The 16,431-nt window shown below is 38.5% G+C and overlaps 1 protein-coding gene across 9 annotated transcripts in view; it reads left to right on the top strand.

The window, feature by feature from the left end:
- Positions 1-16,431, top strand: part of taok1a (TAO kinase 1a) — a 195,276-nt gene that overhangs the window by 138,077 nt on the left and 40,768 nt on the right. For all 9 annotated transcript variants that reach the window (XM_068010461.1, XM_068010460.1, XM_068010459.1 and 6 more), the window contains 3 exons: positions 6,050-6,131; positions 12,680-12,847; positions 13,339-13,545. In XM_068010461.1, coding sequence (XP_067866562.1) covers positions 6,050-6,131; positions 12,680-12,847; positions 13,339-13,545 — 457 coding nt within the window. The remainder of the gene's footprint in view (positions 1-6,049; positions 6,132-12,679; positions 12,848-13,338; positions 13,546-16,431) is intronic.

The following is a 16,431-nucleotide window of genomic DNA, read 5'->3' as shown; positions in this document are numbered from 1 at the left end:
GACCGAGGCAGGAGGAGTACACTGTTCTTTCTAGTTCCACTTCACAGGTGACAGCATACATTTGAATGTTTACCCAGTTCCCGATACGGACAATCATACTCTACTATTTATCCTAGAATAAAATATGCCAACTAGGTTTCTTTAATAAACAACAAAATTATCAGTTTATTATAAAACAAGACTTAACCAGTAACGAAGCAAAGCATTAGCACACAGATTGAAATATGAAAGTTCCCTTTTACCTTAACCCCTCACACACAGGTTAACCGAAAAATAGAGATTTTCTCTTTAGAGCTCTGTTACAAAAAAAGACAAAAAGGAATACTTTGACCAAATACTTGCTAATTCTTGAAGAAAAAAAAGATATGGAAAGATGTCAGTTGTCCCTTTTAAGTTTGGCGTCCCAAATACGCGTAGACGGCTCTCACTGTGATCTTTCTAGAATAGTTCTTTTCAGGCGACGTTGAAGATCAGTTTGGCAGGCTTTTCAGGAGAAAATATGGCATCAGGGGTTTCTGGCAGGCTTTTCAGGAGAAATGCAATATAAATTTCTCTATTTCTTACGCTTGATTCTCAGGAAGTTCTCAAAGAGATGAAAGTGCTGATGGTGACTGCTCTCTTGGTGGTTTTCTCCCACTGCTTTCAAAACATTCACACCCCAACACCCTGTTCAAAGTGAAACCAAAAACAGTATCTCAAGAGTCAAGCCTCCTGACCCCTATAAATCTAGACTTGTCACTTCTCTGTAAACATCCTCCCCAGGTCAAAAAGCCCCTGCTGGGTACTTATCTGAAGACAAGTGACTTTCAGTAAATGTTGTTTTTAAACAAGACCCCTCAGTGACCTTTCAATGACCTCGGTGAAAACAAACATCCATGGAATCCTTTTCAGTTTTCCCAAATAAAGCATCCATATTTCTAAAATAAGAGTCCTCAAAAAAAACTTAACAAAAAATATAGAAGCACAGCCATAACACTATTCAGAAGAAAGTCTTTGATCTGTATTCTCTGTTGTCCTGGTAACCTTTCGCAGAGTGAAGATGTAGTCAGCTGACCTTCTGGACTCCATCTTGAACTTTTAAAAATCAGAATTTTTAAAACATATTCATGTTACAAGGCCCAATGTTCATAACAGTGGTCAGCTGACCTAATATGTACTTAATGTGGCGTGGTGTCATTTTATTTTATAATGCTCCCTTGAAGAGTCTTGTGATGTTTTAATAAGTTAAAGGCACTACATAAATACTTGTTAAAGTGTTCTGCAGGGACCTGTCATGGGCAAATATATTGGGTTGAAAAATTGCTTTGAGTCTACATGCAGGCGCCAAGTGGTGCAACAGAGCAATTTTTAAAAAAGAATTCTGAATCTGCTCTTTTGTCAGCCATAATACTTTTTCCTTATGTAAGGCAAGTAACAGATATTGTTATTACAAAATTGATCTTAAGCTGCTATGACCTGCTAGCCTCATGCTCAGCTCTGAGATCAGACATCCACGTGCTTGCCTTCCCTTTCGGCCCCTGAATTACTTAGTATGCTTTTCCCTGGCGCTCTCAAGAGTTTGCCTCCGATTGCAGCACACGCTCAGCTATCCTCTCTACTCCTCCACTCTTATGTGTATTCTTGTGTATTATAAATTCGAATCTACCATGGCATTGCTCAGGGTGAGTTTAATGAAGTAGTCTGTGTCCACCTAGACAACATATAGGCTTGGGCTGATAAGTAGCAAGTAACATTTGCACTACGCAGTGTCAGACAGTGACAATCTTCAACAAGGGGCAGTCTAACTACTACCCCATGATATTCAATGACAGTACCATTGGAAAATCTTCCAATTTCAACATTGGAAAATCTTCCAATTTCAACATCCTGGGGGTGGTCGCCATTGACTAGAAACTCAACTAGACCAGACACTTAAATACCATGGCTACTAAAACAGGCCAGAGGCTAGGTATTCTACAGTGATTGGCTCACCCCAACTCAGCCAAGCCTGTCCACCACCTACAAGGCAGAAGTCAATAATACGATGGGATATTCTGCATTTACCTGGATGGATGTTGCTGTAACAACACTCAAGAAACTTGACATCTTGCAGGACAGATCAGGCTGCTTGATTGGCAACCCATCCACCACCTTAAACATGTACTCTCTACATCAGGTGCATGGTAGCTGCAGTATGTACTATTTACAAGATGCACAGTAATTTGCCAAGGCTACTTTGATAGCACCACCCAAACCTGCAATCTCTACCAACGAGAGCAACAAGGGCAGCAGGCGCATGGGTACACTATTACCTCCAAGTTCCCCTTCCAGTCACACACTTTCCTGTCTGGAACATATATAGCCATCCCTCCGTAATCACTGTGCAAAAATCCTGGAACTTGGTACCTAACAGTATTGTAGGAGTACCTTCATCACACCGACAGCAGCAATTCAACATGGCAGCTCATCACCATCAGCTCAAAGGCAACTAACGATAGGCGATAAATGCTGGTCTTGCTAGCGGCACCCATATCCCAAGAAAGAATTTTCAAAAATAATCGTCGACACTGATTTATCAGCATTGGGTATGGTTTTGCATCTGCAAACATTGGATGCTTGATGGGGGGCAACAGTTGGCACTTTCTAGATAGATGAGGTAGGTTGTGACTCAATTGCTTTTTTTCTTGTATTTGGTCTTATGAGATAACTCCACTGAATCCATCTCTCCGCACCTCCCCCGACCACTGTCAGGCACTGAATTCCTTTAAGCGAGGAGTCATTAATAACATCCGCAAATGCTGTCTTATCAACTCGTAACTTAAAATGCTTTAATTTAGATAAAATTGACTTTTTTTTTTTATCAGCTACTGTTTTACTTTTCAAATGACCAAGTTAGGATCATACTGCAAAGGCTGCTGTTACTTATTTTAACCAAACTGGAACTCCTTGGGTGCCTGATTCACATTAATGAAATTTTGTTCACAAGTTCAGTGAAAGATTCTGACTTTTTAAACATTGGTATTATGAATCCAGAAGTTCTATCCAAATATTTTTGCAGTTACGTGATTGGTCTGTCCACAACTTAAAACTTGCAAAAATGTATTTGATAGAACTAAGTTGTATTAGAGACTAGATTAGGGACTAGTTTGCTGGTTAACTTTTATTCTTCTGAAAATCATTTGAATACATTGCTTTGAGCACTTTGCTTTGAAATATTTTATGTTTGCAGAAATTTGTGCATTGTTTTTTGTAATTGCTCTTGTGAAGCTTTGTTTTTCTTCCAACCTCTTTACTGTCAATGCATGTTGGATTTTTGGTAACGCAGCTTATTTTCTTCAGTTCAACATTTGTTATCAGCCATTAATTATTTTTATCATAGTTCTGTATTTTATAGAATCGTAGGAATTTATAGCACAGATGGAGGCCATTCGGCCCATCGCGTCAGCGTTGGCTGACGAGTAGCTATCCAACCTAATCACACTTTCCAGCTCTTAGTCTGTAGCTTTGTAGGTTATGACACTTAAAGCGCATATCCAAATACTTAACACCCATCAACAACCCGCTTTCTGCAAGCAGTTTATAAGTGGTCTCTCTAGTGCTGTCTTTAGGAGCCATGTGAAACTTATCAAAGGAAAGGTAAATTATTTTATAGAATTTCTCCATTCAGGAGCATTGCATATTTTGCTTGTTTATGGTATATAGAGGTACTACAGATATTAATTTAACAATTTTAATAAGCTATTCAGTTTCAACACAGAGCAAATTTTACTTAAATTTTATTTAAATTCCCCAGTTTTTTGCCATTTCTAATTTTGACTTGTCTAGAGAAAAGTCAGTGTTTTAAACATGCATTTTTATTAAGGATAAAGCCTGCACATACAAAATGCACTTAGTGGGCTATCAATTGTATTTGTGAACTGTTCTTTGAAAAGATTTAAAAATGGCTGATTTAGAAAAAGTGATATTCCAGGTACTCCATATTCAGATATAAAATATGATGAATACTTAGGTTAGCAGAATGTTCCAGTTTCAATTGCCTCTTTGAATTTGTATTTTAAACAATTTGTCATTTCTATAAGAATTTTTAAGTTTAACCATGATACTTTTCATTTGCTTTTGATGTTGTAAAACCACAGAAGTGTTTCTGGTTCATAATTCACAAAACAAGACAATAAAGCTTTTAGATTTGCAGTTTGTTTATGCAATTTTTGTTTCAATATAAAAGAAGGCATGCCCTAACCTAATCTTGTATTTTTTTGAGTGTCTCACCAGTTTTGAAACAAAATAAAAAGGCAGCAATTTCCACTGGTTTCCTTTTACATTTTAATGATTTGTTAATATTTTGAGAGTATTTTCAAAATCAAAGTGCTAAATGCCACGGTAGTTTAGAATCGTAAAATCATAGAAAGTTTACGGCACAAAAAGAGGCTACTTGGCCCATCGTGTTTGCACAGGCTGAAAAACGAGCCATCCAGCCTAATCCCACCTTCCAGCATTTGGTCCGTAGCCCTGCAGGTTACGGAACTTGAGGTGCATATCCAGACACCTTTTAAATGAATTAAGGGCTTCTACCTCTGCTACCCTTTCAGGCAGTGAGTTCCAGATTCTTACCCCCTCTGGATGAAAAAAAATTTCCTCATCTCCTCTCTTATCTTTCTACCGATCACTTTAAATCTACGCCCCCTAGTCACTGACCTCTCTGCGAAGGTAAATAGGCCCTTCACAGCCCCTGTATCCAGGCCCCTCGCAATGTTGTACCTTTCAATCAAATCTCCCCTTGGCCTTCTCTGTTCCAAGGAGAACAACCCCAGCCTATCCAATCTTTCTTCATAGCTACATTTTTTCAGTCCTGGCAACATCCTCCTAAATCTCTTTACCCTCTCTAGTTCAACAACATCTACTTTCTGTAATGAGCTGACCAAAACTTCTTTCCAAAATCTCATTATTGTACATTTTCTTTAGTTTTGTGAAAACATCATATTTACCATAAAACAGACAAAGCGCAAAGGTATCTACATCATTTATTTTTGGTTCCAGTCACTTAAACTTTTATACATGCTTTTGCCATATTCATTCATTTAAAGTGCTTTGTTACAATAGCTTGAATGCCCTTAAAGGATATTAACCTCTCATATAGTTTTAACACTTACAGGTATTTACTAAAATTTTGCCATGTCCATTTGCCCTTTCTGTTAAAGCTGCTTGCAATACACCTAATGAAGTACTTTTGAAGTGCAATCACTATTATAATGTAAGTGTAGCAGACAGTTTGTGCATAGCAAGGTCCCGCAAATAGCAATGTGATAATCAGATAATCTGTTTGTGATGTTGGTTGAGAGATAGCTATTGCCCTTGCCAAAGGATCTTTTTATGTCCATCTGGATTAGGGTCAGATGGGCCCTTGGTTAAATGCCACATCCAGAAAATCACACCTAGCTGTGTAGCACTCCCTCAGTATTGCACTGAAGTATCAGCCTAGATTTTGGATTCGAGTCTTTTAAGTGGGGCTTGAATTCACAATCATCTTACTCAGAGGTTTAAAAAAAAGGGCTACCTAGAAAATAATCATTTTAAATGCAGTGGCTGAAATTTCTTAACAGGCTCCAGTTACATTTTACATTTGTCCACTGCAGAACAATTGGTAAACCTGTGAACTCACACATCTTTTTGTCACATATGAAGGGCAAAATACACAATGAATCAGCAAATCATAGAACAATCATACAACACCTACCAAGAGCAAATAACCTCAGGTCATTAGCGGCTCTTGTTTGCCACAAAATTAACTGCACAATATTCGACAGAAAACCACTTAGAGTACCGGTCACCTATACTGCCCTAATTATTATGGTGTGCCAAACATTTGCAACTTGTGCCACAGTTGGATTTTTTAAATCAATAACAATATTTTTAATGTGAATGAATGTGAATGTTTGTACAAAGCACATAAATTATCAGTCATTTTCAGTCCATAGAATTATGGGCTAACTATTGTGAAACAGTAGGATTTTGGTGAACATATTTAAAGAAGTTTGATACTCAGTTTTCTTTTTCTTTGTGTCTTTCCCAGGTCTGACTATTTTCGCAATTTTGTAGACTCCTGCCTTCAGAAAATTCCTCAAGACAGACCCACTTCAGAGGAACTTCTGAAAGTCAGTAGGATTCTCTAATCAGTGCAGATATATTAATTTCTTAAGTATACTTATTTTGGTTTATAGGATATAGAGTTTGGTTATTTTTGAAATTTCTTATTTGATGACATCATTTATCCTGCAGAAATTTACTTTGACTGAGTTGCACATTTGAAGTTATGCAAAATCTATACCAATTTTGTGCATTGGGATAGAATTGTATGCTAACAATGGAAACCCAACCTTTCTCCTCTACAGCCTATTACCCCAATCTGACCCAGCAGAATGGATCTGGAAAATCACCTTTATTCTGATGGCAGTTAAAGGTTTCCTGTGGAGTTAATTTTTGGCACACTCTTGCGTTTTCTTAAGGCATATTACTGCTTTGGCAAGAAATCTTGAGAGACCTAGATTGAAAGTCTGAAAAGCAGAAATGAAGGATGTTATCTTTTTGGACAATCTAACAAAAAGAAAAAGTTTGGATACTGTTGAAATACTGTTTTTACATCTCAAGTCCTGAGTTCATTGTGATTTCACTGTGTAATAAACACTAAGTCGCAACTTTGCTCATAGGAACTTGTGTAATGCAGTCGTCACAAAATAGCCCATGCTTTGTTCAGAAACTAGATTACCACTGGGTAAAATTTTGTTTTGTCTTATCTTGACAAAGTACTGTACATTTTATACTATGATCCTTCAAATTATGTACTCCTGATTTTGTTAAAAAAAAAATTATGTTCAGTTTTGTTCAGTGTCATTCTGGAAGAGGCCATTTCTTTAAAAAAAGTGCAACAGTCTGAGGAACTGAAAGTTTTCAAATTTCCAAAACAAACCTGCTTGTGAAAATGTATTTGTGGTTGTATGGAGACCAGAGTATAGAATATGTTTTTTTGCCCTGAGTATCTGCACTGCATTTCCACAAAATCCTTTGCTTGCAATTTTAACTCATTCCGCTAGTTAGTTCTGACAGACTATGCCAAATTAAATCCCGTTCTGATCACTTTTTCTGGCGTGTTGTGAGGCTTTTCTTCAGCATTTATTTGCTCCCTCAGCTCTCCAGGGTGGGAGAGTTCCAATTGGGACCAGACAGTATAAACAAAGTATTGCTTAATTGGAGCCCATAAACTGCTACTGTAACTTCAATATAAATGCACCCTTAAGCTTTGCTTGAAAAATAGCACTGGGGGTACTTTCAATGTAAAGTGAACCCCTTCACACATGAGTGTAATATGGCAAAATGTGGAATATCCTTGATATTATAAAATTTCTCAGTCTTTTTTAGTAATGGATACGAGTAGTATTTTGTTTGTTGCTCCTTCCCGTTAGGCACTTTCACTCTAATTAAAACTAAAAGTTTGAGAAGGTCACAAAAAATTACAACGGCAGTTAACTTTGGTTCACAAACAGGTATCACTTTTCCTCAGTCCCATCTAGATCACTGGATTTTTCTATCCACATTTGGCTGTCTTCATACATTTTTGAGTTCTTCACACTTTTTTTTGTTTTAGCTGTGTTTTACTTTTATTTTCTGTCACTGTCAAGCTCTTTTCATTGAGCAAGTAATCTTTTCAGATGTTTTATTTTGCACACATTCTCTCAATGTTTATTTTACATTTTGTGCAAGAAGCAGCTTAAAGAGCAATATAGATAAAAGTTTTGCACTGGCAATAGGAAAAAGGAAAGGGTTAAAAAGAAAATTCCAAAAACGAGAATAAATGTGGCACACTATTGAGAACGGACGATTTTCGTGTTAATTTCTCGCAATGTAAGTGGATTTAGATATCTTTATTGAATTGAATACTTAAAAAAAAATATACTACTGAACTGAAAAAAGTGATAAGTTGAAGAGATATGTGGATTTATCATTGTAATTTTGAATCGCAGCTGATCATTTGCTCACTCTTTTGTTCTTAGTGGGATAGTTGTTCTTTGTGTTTGTAAGATAAAAGTCGTCTTTATAATAGAGAAAGCTAAATGGAGCTTGCCCCAATTAGATTCATGAGGGATACTGTTAATTTCTGACTTTAAATTTGTGGCCTGGCATGAAATGTTGGCACAGTGGCGCAGTGGTTAGCACCGCAGCCTCACAGCTCCAGCGACCCGGGTTCAATTCTGGGTACTGCCTGTGTGGAGTTTGCAAGTTCTCCCTGTGTCTGCGTGGGTTTCCTCCAGGTGCTCCGGTTTCCTCCCACATGCCAAAGACGTGCAGGTTGATAGGTAAATTGGCCATTATAAATTGCCCCTATAGGTAGGTGGTAGGGAAATATAGAGACAGGTGGGGATGTGGTAGGAATATGGAATTAGTGTAGGATTAGTATAAATGGGTGGTTGATGGTCGGCACAGACTCGGTGGGCCGAAGGGCCTGTTTCAGTGCTGTATCTCTAAACTAAACTAAACTAATTCTGGCAACTTTCAATTCCTCATCAGTGCTGAATTTTTACTGTTGACTCTTAAAATGCTCACTTCTCAAACTTCACGCAGCAAATTGTTTTCTGTTCAAAATTATGAACCAAAATTGAAATAAGGTACTAGGTCTTAAATTATTTATTTGCTTTACTTTGAATAAATGAATAGTGCAGGAAGTACTGCTGTTGGACTGTGACGGTTTAAAAATATACTCCAGGGGAATGTGTTTGATGTTTTCTTAGCTCCATGTTCTACCTTTTTTGTGAATATAGCTTAACCAAACAATTTTTTTTATAATATCCTTATTGTTTAGCTAATCTTATGAATGATGTTCTAGATTAGAATACAGTCAGTGGTAAATAAATTGAGAGTTTTTTTTAGAAGTCTATATTTTTCCATTCCCAACTTTTGTTGGGGGATGATTAACTAATAGTTCAGTTAAAGTATCTTTAAAGAAAAAGTAAAATCAAAACCTGCATTTTTATTGGCTGTGAGAAAGCAATGGAGAGCATAGGCCACAGACAGCGCAGCTGGGGAGGTGGTCTTCTAGGGGATTGAAGTATTATCAAGAATGTCTGTCTCAGCCTGGTGGCAAATGAGAATTTGGAGGAAAGACAATTGTTCCAATCAACAGGTCAGCCAAACGGGAAAGGCTGACGTGAAAGGGAGCAGAACTTTATCAGAGGCTGAAAAATAAATTAGAACAATTCAAGAATAATGCTATTCTAGATCTTTATTGTGGAGTGTTCTTCCAATTAACATGCATATACATGTTCCTGCATTTCTGTTCTGAAATTATTGGCTGAATTAATTCTTCAGAATTTTTTCTGTATGTTTGTTTTGTTTTAAACATAAATACAGGAATTATAATCATTTACAGCACGGAAGGAAGCCATTTGGCCCATCGGGTCTGTGCCAGCTCTCCATAGAAGAGTCCAGTCTATCCCATTCCTCCGCTGTATCCCTGTAGCCCTGCAAGTTTATTTCCTCGTGCTTATCCGAATTCCTTTTGAAATCATTCATTGTCTCGGGTGTAGGTAGAGAGTTCCAGGTTGTTACCATTTACTTCATAAAAAAGTTCTTCACATCTCCCTGCATCTCTTGTTCAAAATGTTAAATCTGTGTCCCCAGTCCATGTCCCATCATTAATGGGGACAGTTTTTCTCTGTCTACCTTATCCAAACCTGTCGTTATCTTGTACACCTCTATCAAATATCCCCGCAGTCTCCTTTGCTTAAAGGAGAACAACCCAAGCTTCTCCAGCCTAACTTGTAGCTAAAATCCCTCATCCCTGGAAACATTCTGGCAAATCTCCTCAGCACCCTCTCAAGGACTCTCTCATCCTTCCTCAAGTGTGATGACCAAAACGACGCAATACTCCAGTTGTGAACTAACCAGAGCTTTATCAAGATTCAGCCTAACTTCCCTGCTTTTGTACTCAGTACTTCTATTTACGAAGCCCAAGATCCCATATGTTTTGCTGCCCACTCTCAATGTCCTGCCACCTTCAAAAATCTCTGCACATGCACCCTCAGGTCCCTCTGTTCCTGCACACTCTGTAGATATTTAGTCTGTTGGGCCTCTCCCTATACCTTCTGCCAAAAAACACTTCACTGTATTAAATTACATTTGCCATTTGTCTGCACATTCTGCTAGCCTATCTATGTCCTGTTGCAGTGGATTGGTATTGTCCTCACTATTTGCCGCTTTTCCAGGTTTGGTATCATCGGCAAATTTTGCAGTGTTGCTCTTTATTCCAATATCCAAGTCAAAAAAGCAGTGGTCCTAGCTCTGATCCTTGGGGAACACCACTGTCTACCATGCTGCAGTCTGAAAAATAACCATTTACCACGACTTGTTTTCTATCCTTAAGCCAATTTTTTATCCAAGCTGGTACTGACCCTCCTATTCCATGAGCCTCAGTTTTGTTAACCAACCTTTTATGTGGTCCTTGTCAAACACTTTCTTAATTTCTAAATACACAACATTTCATTCCCTTCATTACAAGTAAGATGTTTCCCCTGCTTGGGGAGTGTAGAACCAGGGACACAATTTCAAAATAAAGGAGATGAGAAATTTCTTTACTCAGAGGGTTGTGAATCTTTGGAATTCTGTACCCCAGAGGGCTGTGGAAGCTCAGTCATTGAGTATGCTTAAAGCAGAGATTGACAGATTTCTAAATATCAATGACATAAAGGGTTATGGGGATAGTGTGGGAAAAAGGCATTGAAGTGGATGATTAGCCATGATCATATTGAATGGAGGAGCAGGCTCGATGGGCTGAATGGCCTACTCCTTCTGTGTTCCTATTACCTTCTCTGTTACTGCATCTAAAAATTCAGTTAGATTAGTCAAGCATGATATGCCTTTCACAAATCTGTGCTGGCTATCCTTAATTAGCTCAAACCACCTCACATGCCTGTTGATTTTTTTTTTCTCCCCCTGATTATTGTTTTGAAAACTTTACCCACCATTGATGTTAAACTGACTGGCCTGTAGTTACTAGGACTGCTGTCCTTATTTCTTGAATAAGGGCATCACATTTGCCGCTTTCCAATCCTCTGGCGTCACTCCCGTATCTAGGGAAGACTGGAAGATTATGGTAAGAGCTACCACTATCTCCACCCCCACTTCTTTTAACAACTTGGATGCAAGTCATCCAGACCAGGCGACTTTTTCCATTCTAACCATAACCAGCCTTTCCAGTACCTCCTGCTGCTCAGTTTTCTCCCCATTCATTACTTTTACCACCTCTGCTTCTGCTGATATTTTGGCAGCAGCATCTTCCTCAGTGAACACCGGTACAAAGTACTCATCAAGTATTCTTGCCTTGCATCTCTAAGAATCTAACACCCTCTTTTCCCCTAATAGGCCCCAACCTGCCTCTTACTACCCACTTACTATTTACATGCCGGGAAAAGATTTTTAGGTTCCCTTTTATGTTGACTGCCATTCTATTCTCTCATTTTCCCTTTGCCAGTCTTATTTTTGTTTTCACTTCCCCTCTCAACTTATTTCATTTGACCTGGTTTTCACTTGAGGATTTCACCTGACATGCATCATACATTTTTTTTTGTTTCATCATATTCTCTATCTCCATGGTCATCCAAGAAGCCATGGCTTTGGTTCTCTACCTTTCGCCCTTGTTGCAATGTACCAAGCTGGTACCTGAAACATCTCTTCCTTAAAGATCACCTGTTGTTCCATTGCAGATTTTCCTATCAGTCTTTGGTTCCATTTCAACCTTGGTGGATCCCTTCTCATCCCATTGAAATTAGCCCTTTTCCAATTTAGACATTCTACTTGAGACTGTTCCTTGCTCTTCTCTATTACTAGTCTAAACCTTAGGATATGATTGCTCTTACCCAAGTGTTCCCGTACAGACACTTGGGTCCACTTGGCCCAATCATTCCCCAGCATCAGATCTAGCAATGCCTCCTTCCTAATTGGACCAAGAACATACTGGTCAAGGAAGTTCTCCTGAACACATTTCAGAAATTCCTACCCTTCCTTACCCTTTGCTTCGTTACTATCCCAATTAATATTTGGGTAATTAAAGTTCCCAAATATCTCCTCTCTCTATTTGAAAGCCTTTAGAGTACCATCAGTAGCGTGATCAGCCCCTTTTTGCTTCTCAACTCTTAACCAAATGGATTCTGTCCTTGCCCCCCCCTCAGGGAAAACCTCCCTGTCCAACACCACAATGTCTCCCCTAATCAGCCCTGCCACCCCACTTCCCTTTTTTTCTTCCCCATCTTTTCTGAACACTTTGTTATCCTTGAATTTAAGTGCCCAGTCCTCAGCATTTTTAAGCCACGTTTCCATTATTGCTGATACATCATATGCCTGTGGGGTGACCACCTCTTGGAAGATATGATCCAGGAAACTCTCCTGCTCCCTGATGCTCTGCAATGACTCCAGCTGTCCTTCAAGCTTGGAAATCTTGATCTCGAGCTCAAGCAGCTGGAGATACTTCCTACACACGTGGTCCCCCAAGACGCATAAATTGTCCTGAAGTCCCCATATGGCATAGGAATTGCAGGCAACAGGTCTCAGCTGCCCATCCATGGTCTAAAAAATGACAGCAATTATACTGAGAAAGATTGTAACAATTGTAAGTCTTGCATTTTATTGTAACTTGCCTCATTTGTTCAATTTGTAGCACGCTTTTGTTGTTAGAGAGCGCCCCGAAACAGTGTTAATAGATTTGATCCAGAGGACGAAAGATGCTGTCAGAGAGCTCGATAACCTCCAGTACAGAAAGATGAAGAAAATCCTTTTTCAGGAAGCGCATAATGGGCCTGCAGTCGAGGCCCAAGAGGAAGAGGAGGTAGGAGAGCTGTCTGTGATCAGAATTTTTTTTTATTTTGAATCGTTCAGCAACGTGAGCAGAACTTCATCTTAACTTGAAAATAAGTAATTTGTTTAATATGCTAACTTGAAATTTTTGCCATTACAGTATGGTTCTGTTTTATTTCACCAAGACTGGAAGGCAGTTTGTATCATCTGAATACTCTATGCGTTAAATTAGTGCTACATCAATTCCAAATTGTGAAATTGTCCTTTGCATTGTTTTGCTTTATTTTGCTGAGTTACAGAAGAAAAGCGCATGGCTTCAGATTTTAAAACGTTGGTTTTATTTCAACAAATAATGAATGTTCCTCGTTAATGTAAATGATCTGTATTTAACAAGAATGCATGCTTTGTTGGCATATGTAGTTTGATTATTTCTGTAATTAGTGTTTTTTGAGTTTGTAAAAAACAATATCTTAAGGCTATAATGGTTATTGTATTCTAATATTCTTACATTTTATTTGAAAGGAGCCTGAACACAGTGTTGGTAGGACAGGCACCGTTAACAGCGTGGGCAGTAATCAGTCTATACCAAGCATGTCTATCAGTGCTAGTAGCCAAAGCAGTAGTGTCAATAGTCTTCCAGATGCCTCGGATGATAATAGTGAGATTGCCATGATGCAGGAGGGAGATCATACAGTGATGTCAAATAGCTCTGTTATCCACCTAAAGCCAGTAAGTGTCTTTTAATACTTGCTTCGATTTAGAATACATATAAGTAAACCGTACCACATAGTATTTATATTGGTGCAGTGGAAACCTAAAATTGTTGATGTAATTGAAAAATCCTAGTTTGTACATTTCTGCAAATGTCCAGCATATTGAAAACTTTTTGTAAAGCAAGTTTGATTTTCTTTCAAAAGATTTGGTAGTTGATTTTGAAGAGATGTTCCTCCATTCAATTAACCTCCACATTTAAATAGGAATTAATGTCATCCCATAGGGAAGGCAGAAATCACCAATTGACCTTTTGTGATATTTGCTATCATTTTGGTTATGTGATCCCATGCTCCATTCTGAACCATAGCTTTCTTTTACCAAAGTTAGATCTGCAGTTTCATATTTCTTTGAATCATTTTATTGACATGCAAGTAAGTTCAGAATTTTACCTCAATTTAGCCAGTTGTTCGTTTTCACCAAGAGATGGTAATAAACTGTGTAACAGAATGCATCATCTTTTGTTGTTCATTGAGTGGACCGAATGTACTGGGGTAAGTCTTCCTTGCCTTTTGGGCAAAATGCAAAGGTTCCTTTGAAGTTATCTGTAAGACTGTTACCTGGAGCACTTTACTTTTGTTGAACATTATTGCCTTCATCTGACTTCTCAGGATGATGAAAGTTTGTGTTGTAATATGTGAAACCAACCTGAGTATGTGGTAACTTAGAATCCCACCATCATTTACTGCACTACTTTGATTATGTTTATGCTTGGAGTTCAAACAGATGAAAAGTAATGTCTCGTTGTAGATATAGTCTCTGCCGCCTTTTTGAAAAATTCAACTTTCACTACCAAGCTTCATTTCAGCCTACTGCTCAATTCTCTTCCTCACTTGGTATTGCTTGTAGTTGATTGTAGATCTGTATGTGTTATATTCATGATCTCAAAACTGCTTTCTCTGGTCAAATAACTAAAGGTACACTTCAGTATGAGGTTTTGTCCTGTGAAGGGTATTGATGCCTCGTTTGGTCTTCTCCACCTTTCATGACATCATCCCCATTGAATTTCAGGAAATGTGTTATTCTTATCACTGCCCTCGGTGCAGTAGTTCCTTCCATAGCCTGAGATCTGGATCTTTGGTTCATTAAACTCTGCTTGCGACCAGCCTTGCAATCATGGCGAAATCTTCAAAACCTGAAAACTTGTACTCACTCCTTCAGTTGACTTAATCTTCCTAATACTCTAAAATTATCTCCAAGCTAAAGGTGCAACTGTCTACTGTCCTTCATTCCCTTCCACTGACTTACTGCATCCTCTCTCCACACTATAAATGAGACAAACTTGTGGACTACCTCATATCCATAATTGAACTTGCCTGCAATTGTACCTCTGCTTCTTCCTCTGAAACTAATCCCTTGCTATTTCCATTTTCTGAATGATTTTCACTCCATCTTTATTCCATAGTTTCCTCCCATCAATTCCCTTTCCTCACCAAAATCATTGTATCAGTGAAGCTGAGCTTCCCTCCCACAGCTTATTATTCAACATCTTGCTGATCTCGTCAACCTACCTCCACCGCTAGCATAATCCCTTGCTATTTTAGACAACCATAAGCCCATTCTCTTCCTCTCAAGTCGAGGAATGCTTTGTTGCTTCCGTTTGCTCACCTATCCAACTTTTTCATTCCATGCTCCATATATTACAACTCATTCAGAATGCAACTGCCAGTTCAAAGCTTTGCATTTCCACCATTCTGATTTTCACAAGGCTCAATGTGAGGAATGCTGCATAAATGCAAGTTATGATTGAATATAACAGCCAGGAAATTACATAGAATGTACTGCACAGAAACATGCCACTCGGCTCACTGGTCCATTGTCGATGTTTATGCTCCACACAAGACTCCTCCCACCTCTCCATCTAGCCCTATCAGCATAATCTCTCATTTCTTTCTCCATTGTGTTTATCTAGCTTTCCCTTAAATACATCTATGCTAGTCTCTTCAACTACTCCTTGTGATAGCAAGTTCCATGTTCTAACCACTCTCTGGGTAAAGAAGTTTCTCCGGGATTGTCTGTAGGACTTATTAGCAACTATCTTATACTTCTGGCCCCTTGTTTTGATCTCTCGCACACGTGGAAACATCTTCTCTGCGTTTACCCTATTAAACCCTTTCATAATCTTAAAGACTTCGACAGGGTCACACCTCAGCCTTCTGTTTTCTGGAGGAGACTACCAGTCTATCTTTCCTGATAGGTATGATTTCTTAGATTTGGTATCATGCATGCAAACGTTAGCCAGTGCCCCTCAATCCTCTTTATAATATGGAGACTAGTACTGTTCACAGTGCTCTACAGGTTTAACATGACTTCTCTGCTTTTCAATTCTCTTCATTTAGAAATTAACCACAGTACTTTGGTTGCTTTTTTATGGCCTTATTAACCTGCATCGCTACTTTTGGTGATTTGTGTATTTGTGCCCTAGATGTTTTTGAAGGGTCACCTAACCAGAAGGCCAGTGCACTGGTATGAAATTCTTGGAGTGATGGTGGGCATAGATGATTATTGTTTCTCCATGAAATAATTCCTATTTGTATGTGGAGTTTAAACTGCTTTCAAAGAATAAGGAAGTTTCTTTCTGTGATAGATAAAGTAACCGACCAAATTGTATGTGTTGCTTATCAAGTCATGAGCATGTCAAAGTTTTCTCCCATTGAACGTCAGGAAGACAACCAGACTGCAAAACTTTAACTTCCTGTTCGATCCAGTGTTGAGCTAGAGATGTAGCATCCTATCCCTCGTTAAACTGCTTACTTCAAACTCTGCAACATTGCTCATCTTTGTTTCTGCCTCATCAACACAACTGCTGAAATTTCTGCACTCATTTTCTCCAATTACCTCCTT

The sequence above is a fragment of the Heterodontus francisci genome, chromosome 30 (genome assembly GCF_036365525.1).
Source record: "Heterodontus francisci isolate sHetFra1 chromosome 30, sHetFra1.hap1, whole genome shotgun sequence".
In the NCBI taxonomy this organism is placed as follows: Eukaryota; Metazoa; Chordata; class Chondrichthyes; order Heterodontiformes; family Heterodontidae; genus Heterodontus; species Heterodontus francisci.
This window is presented reverse-complemented; position numbering and strand designations above follow the sequence as displayed.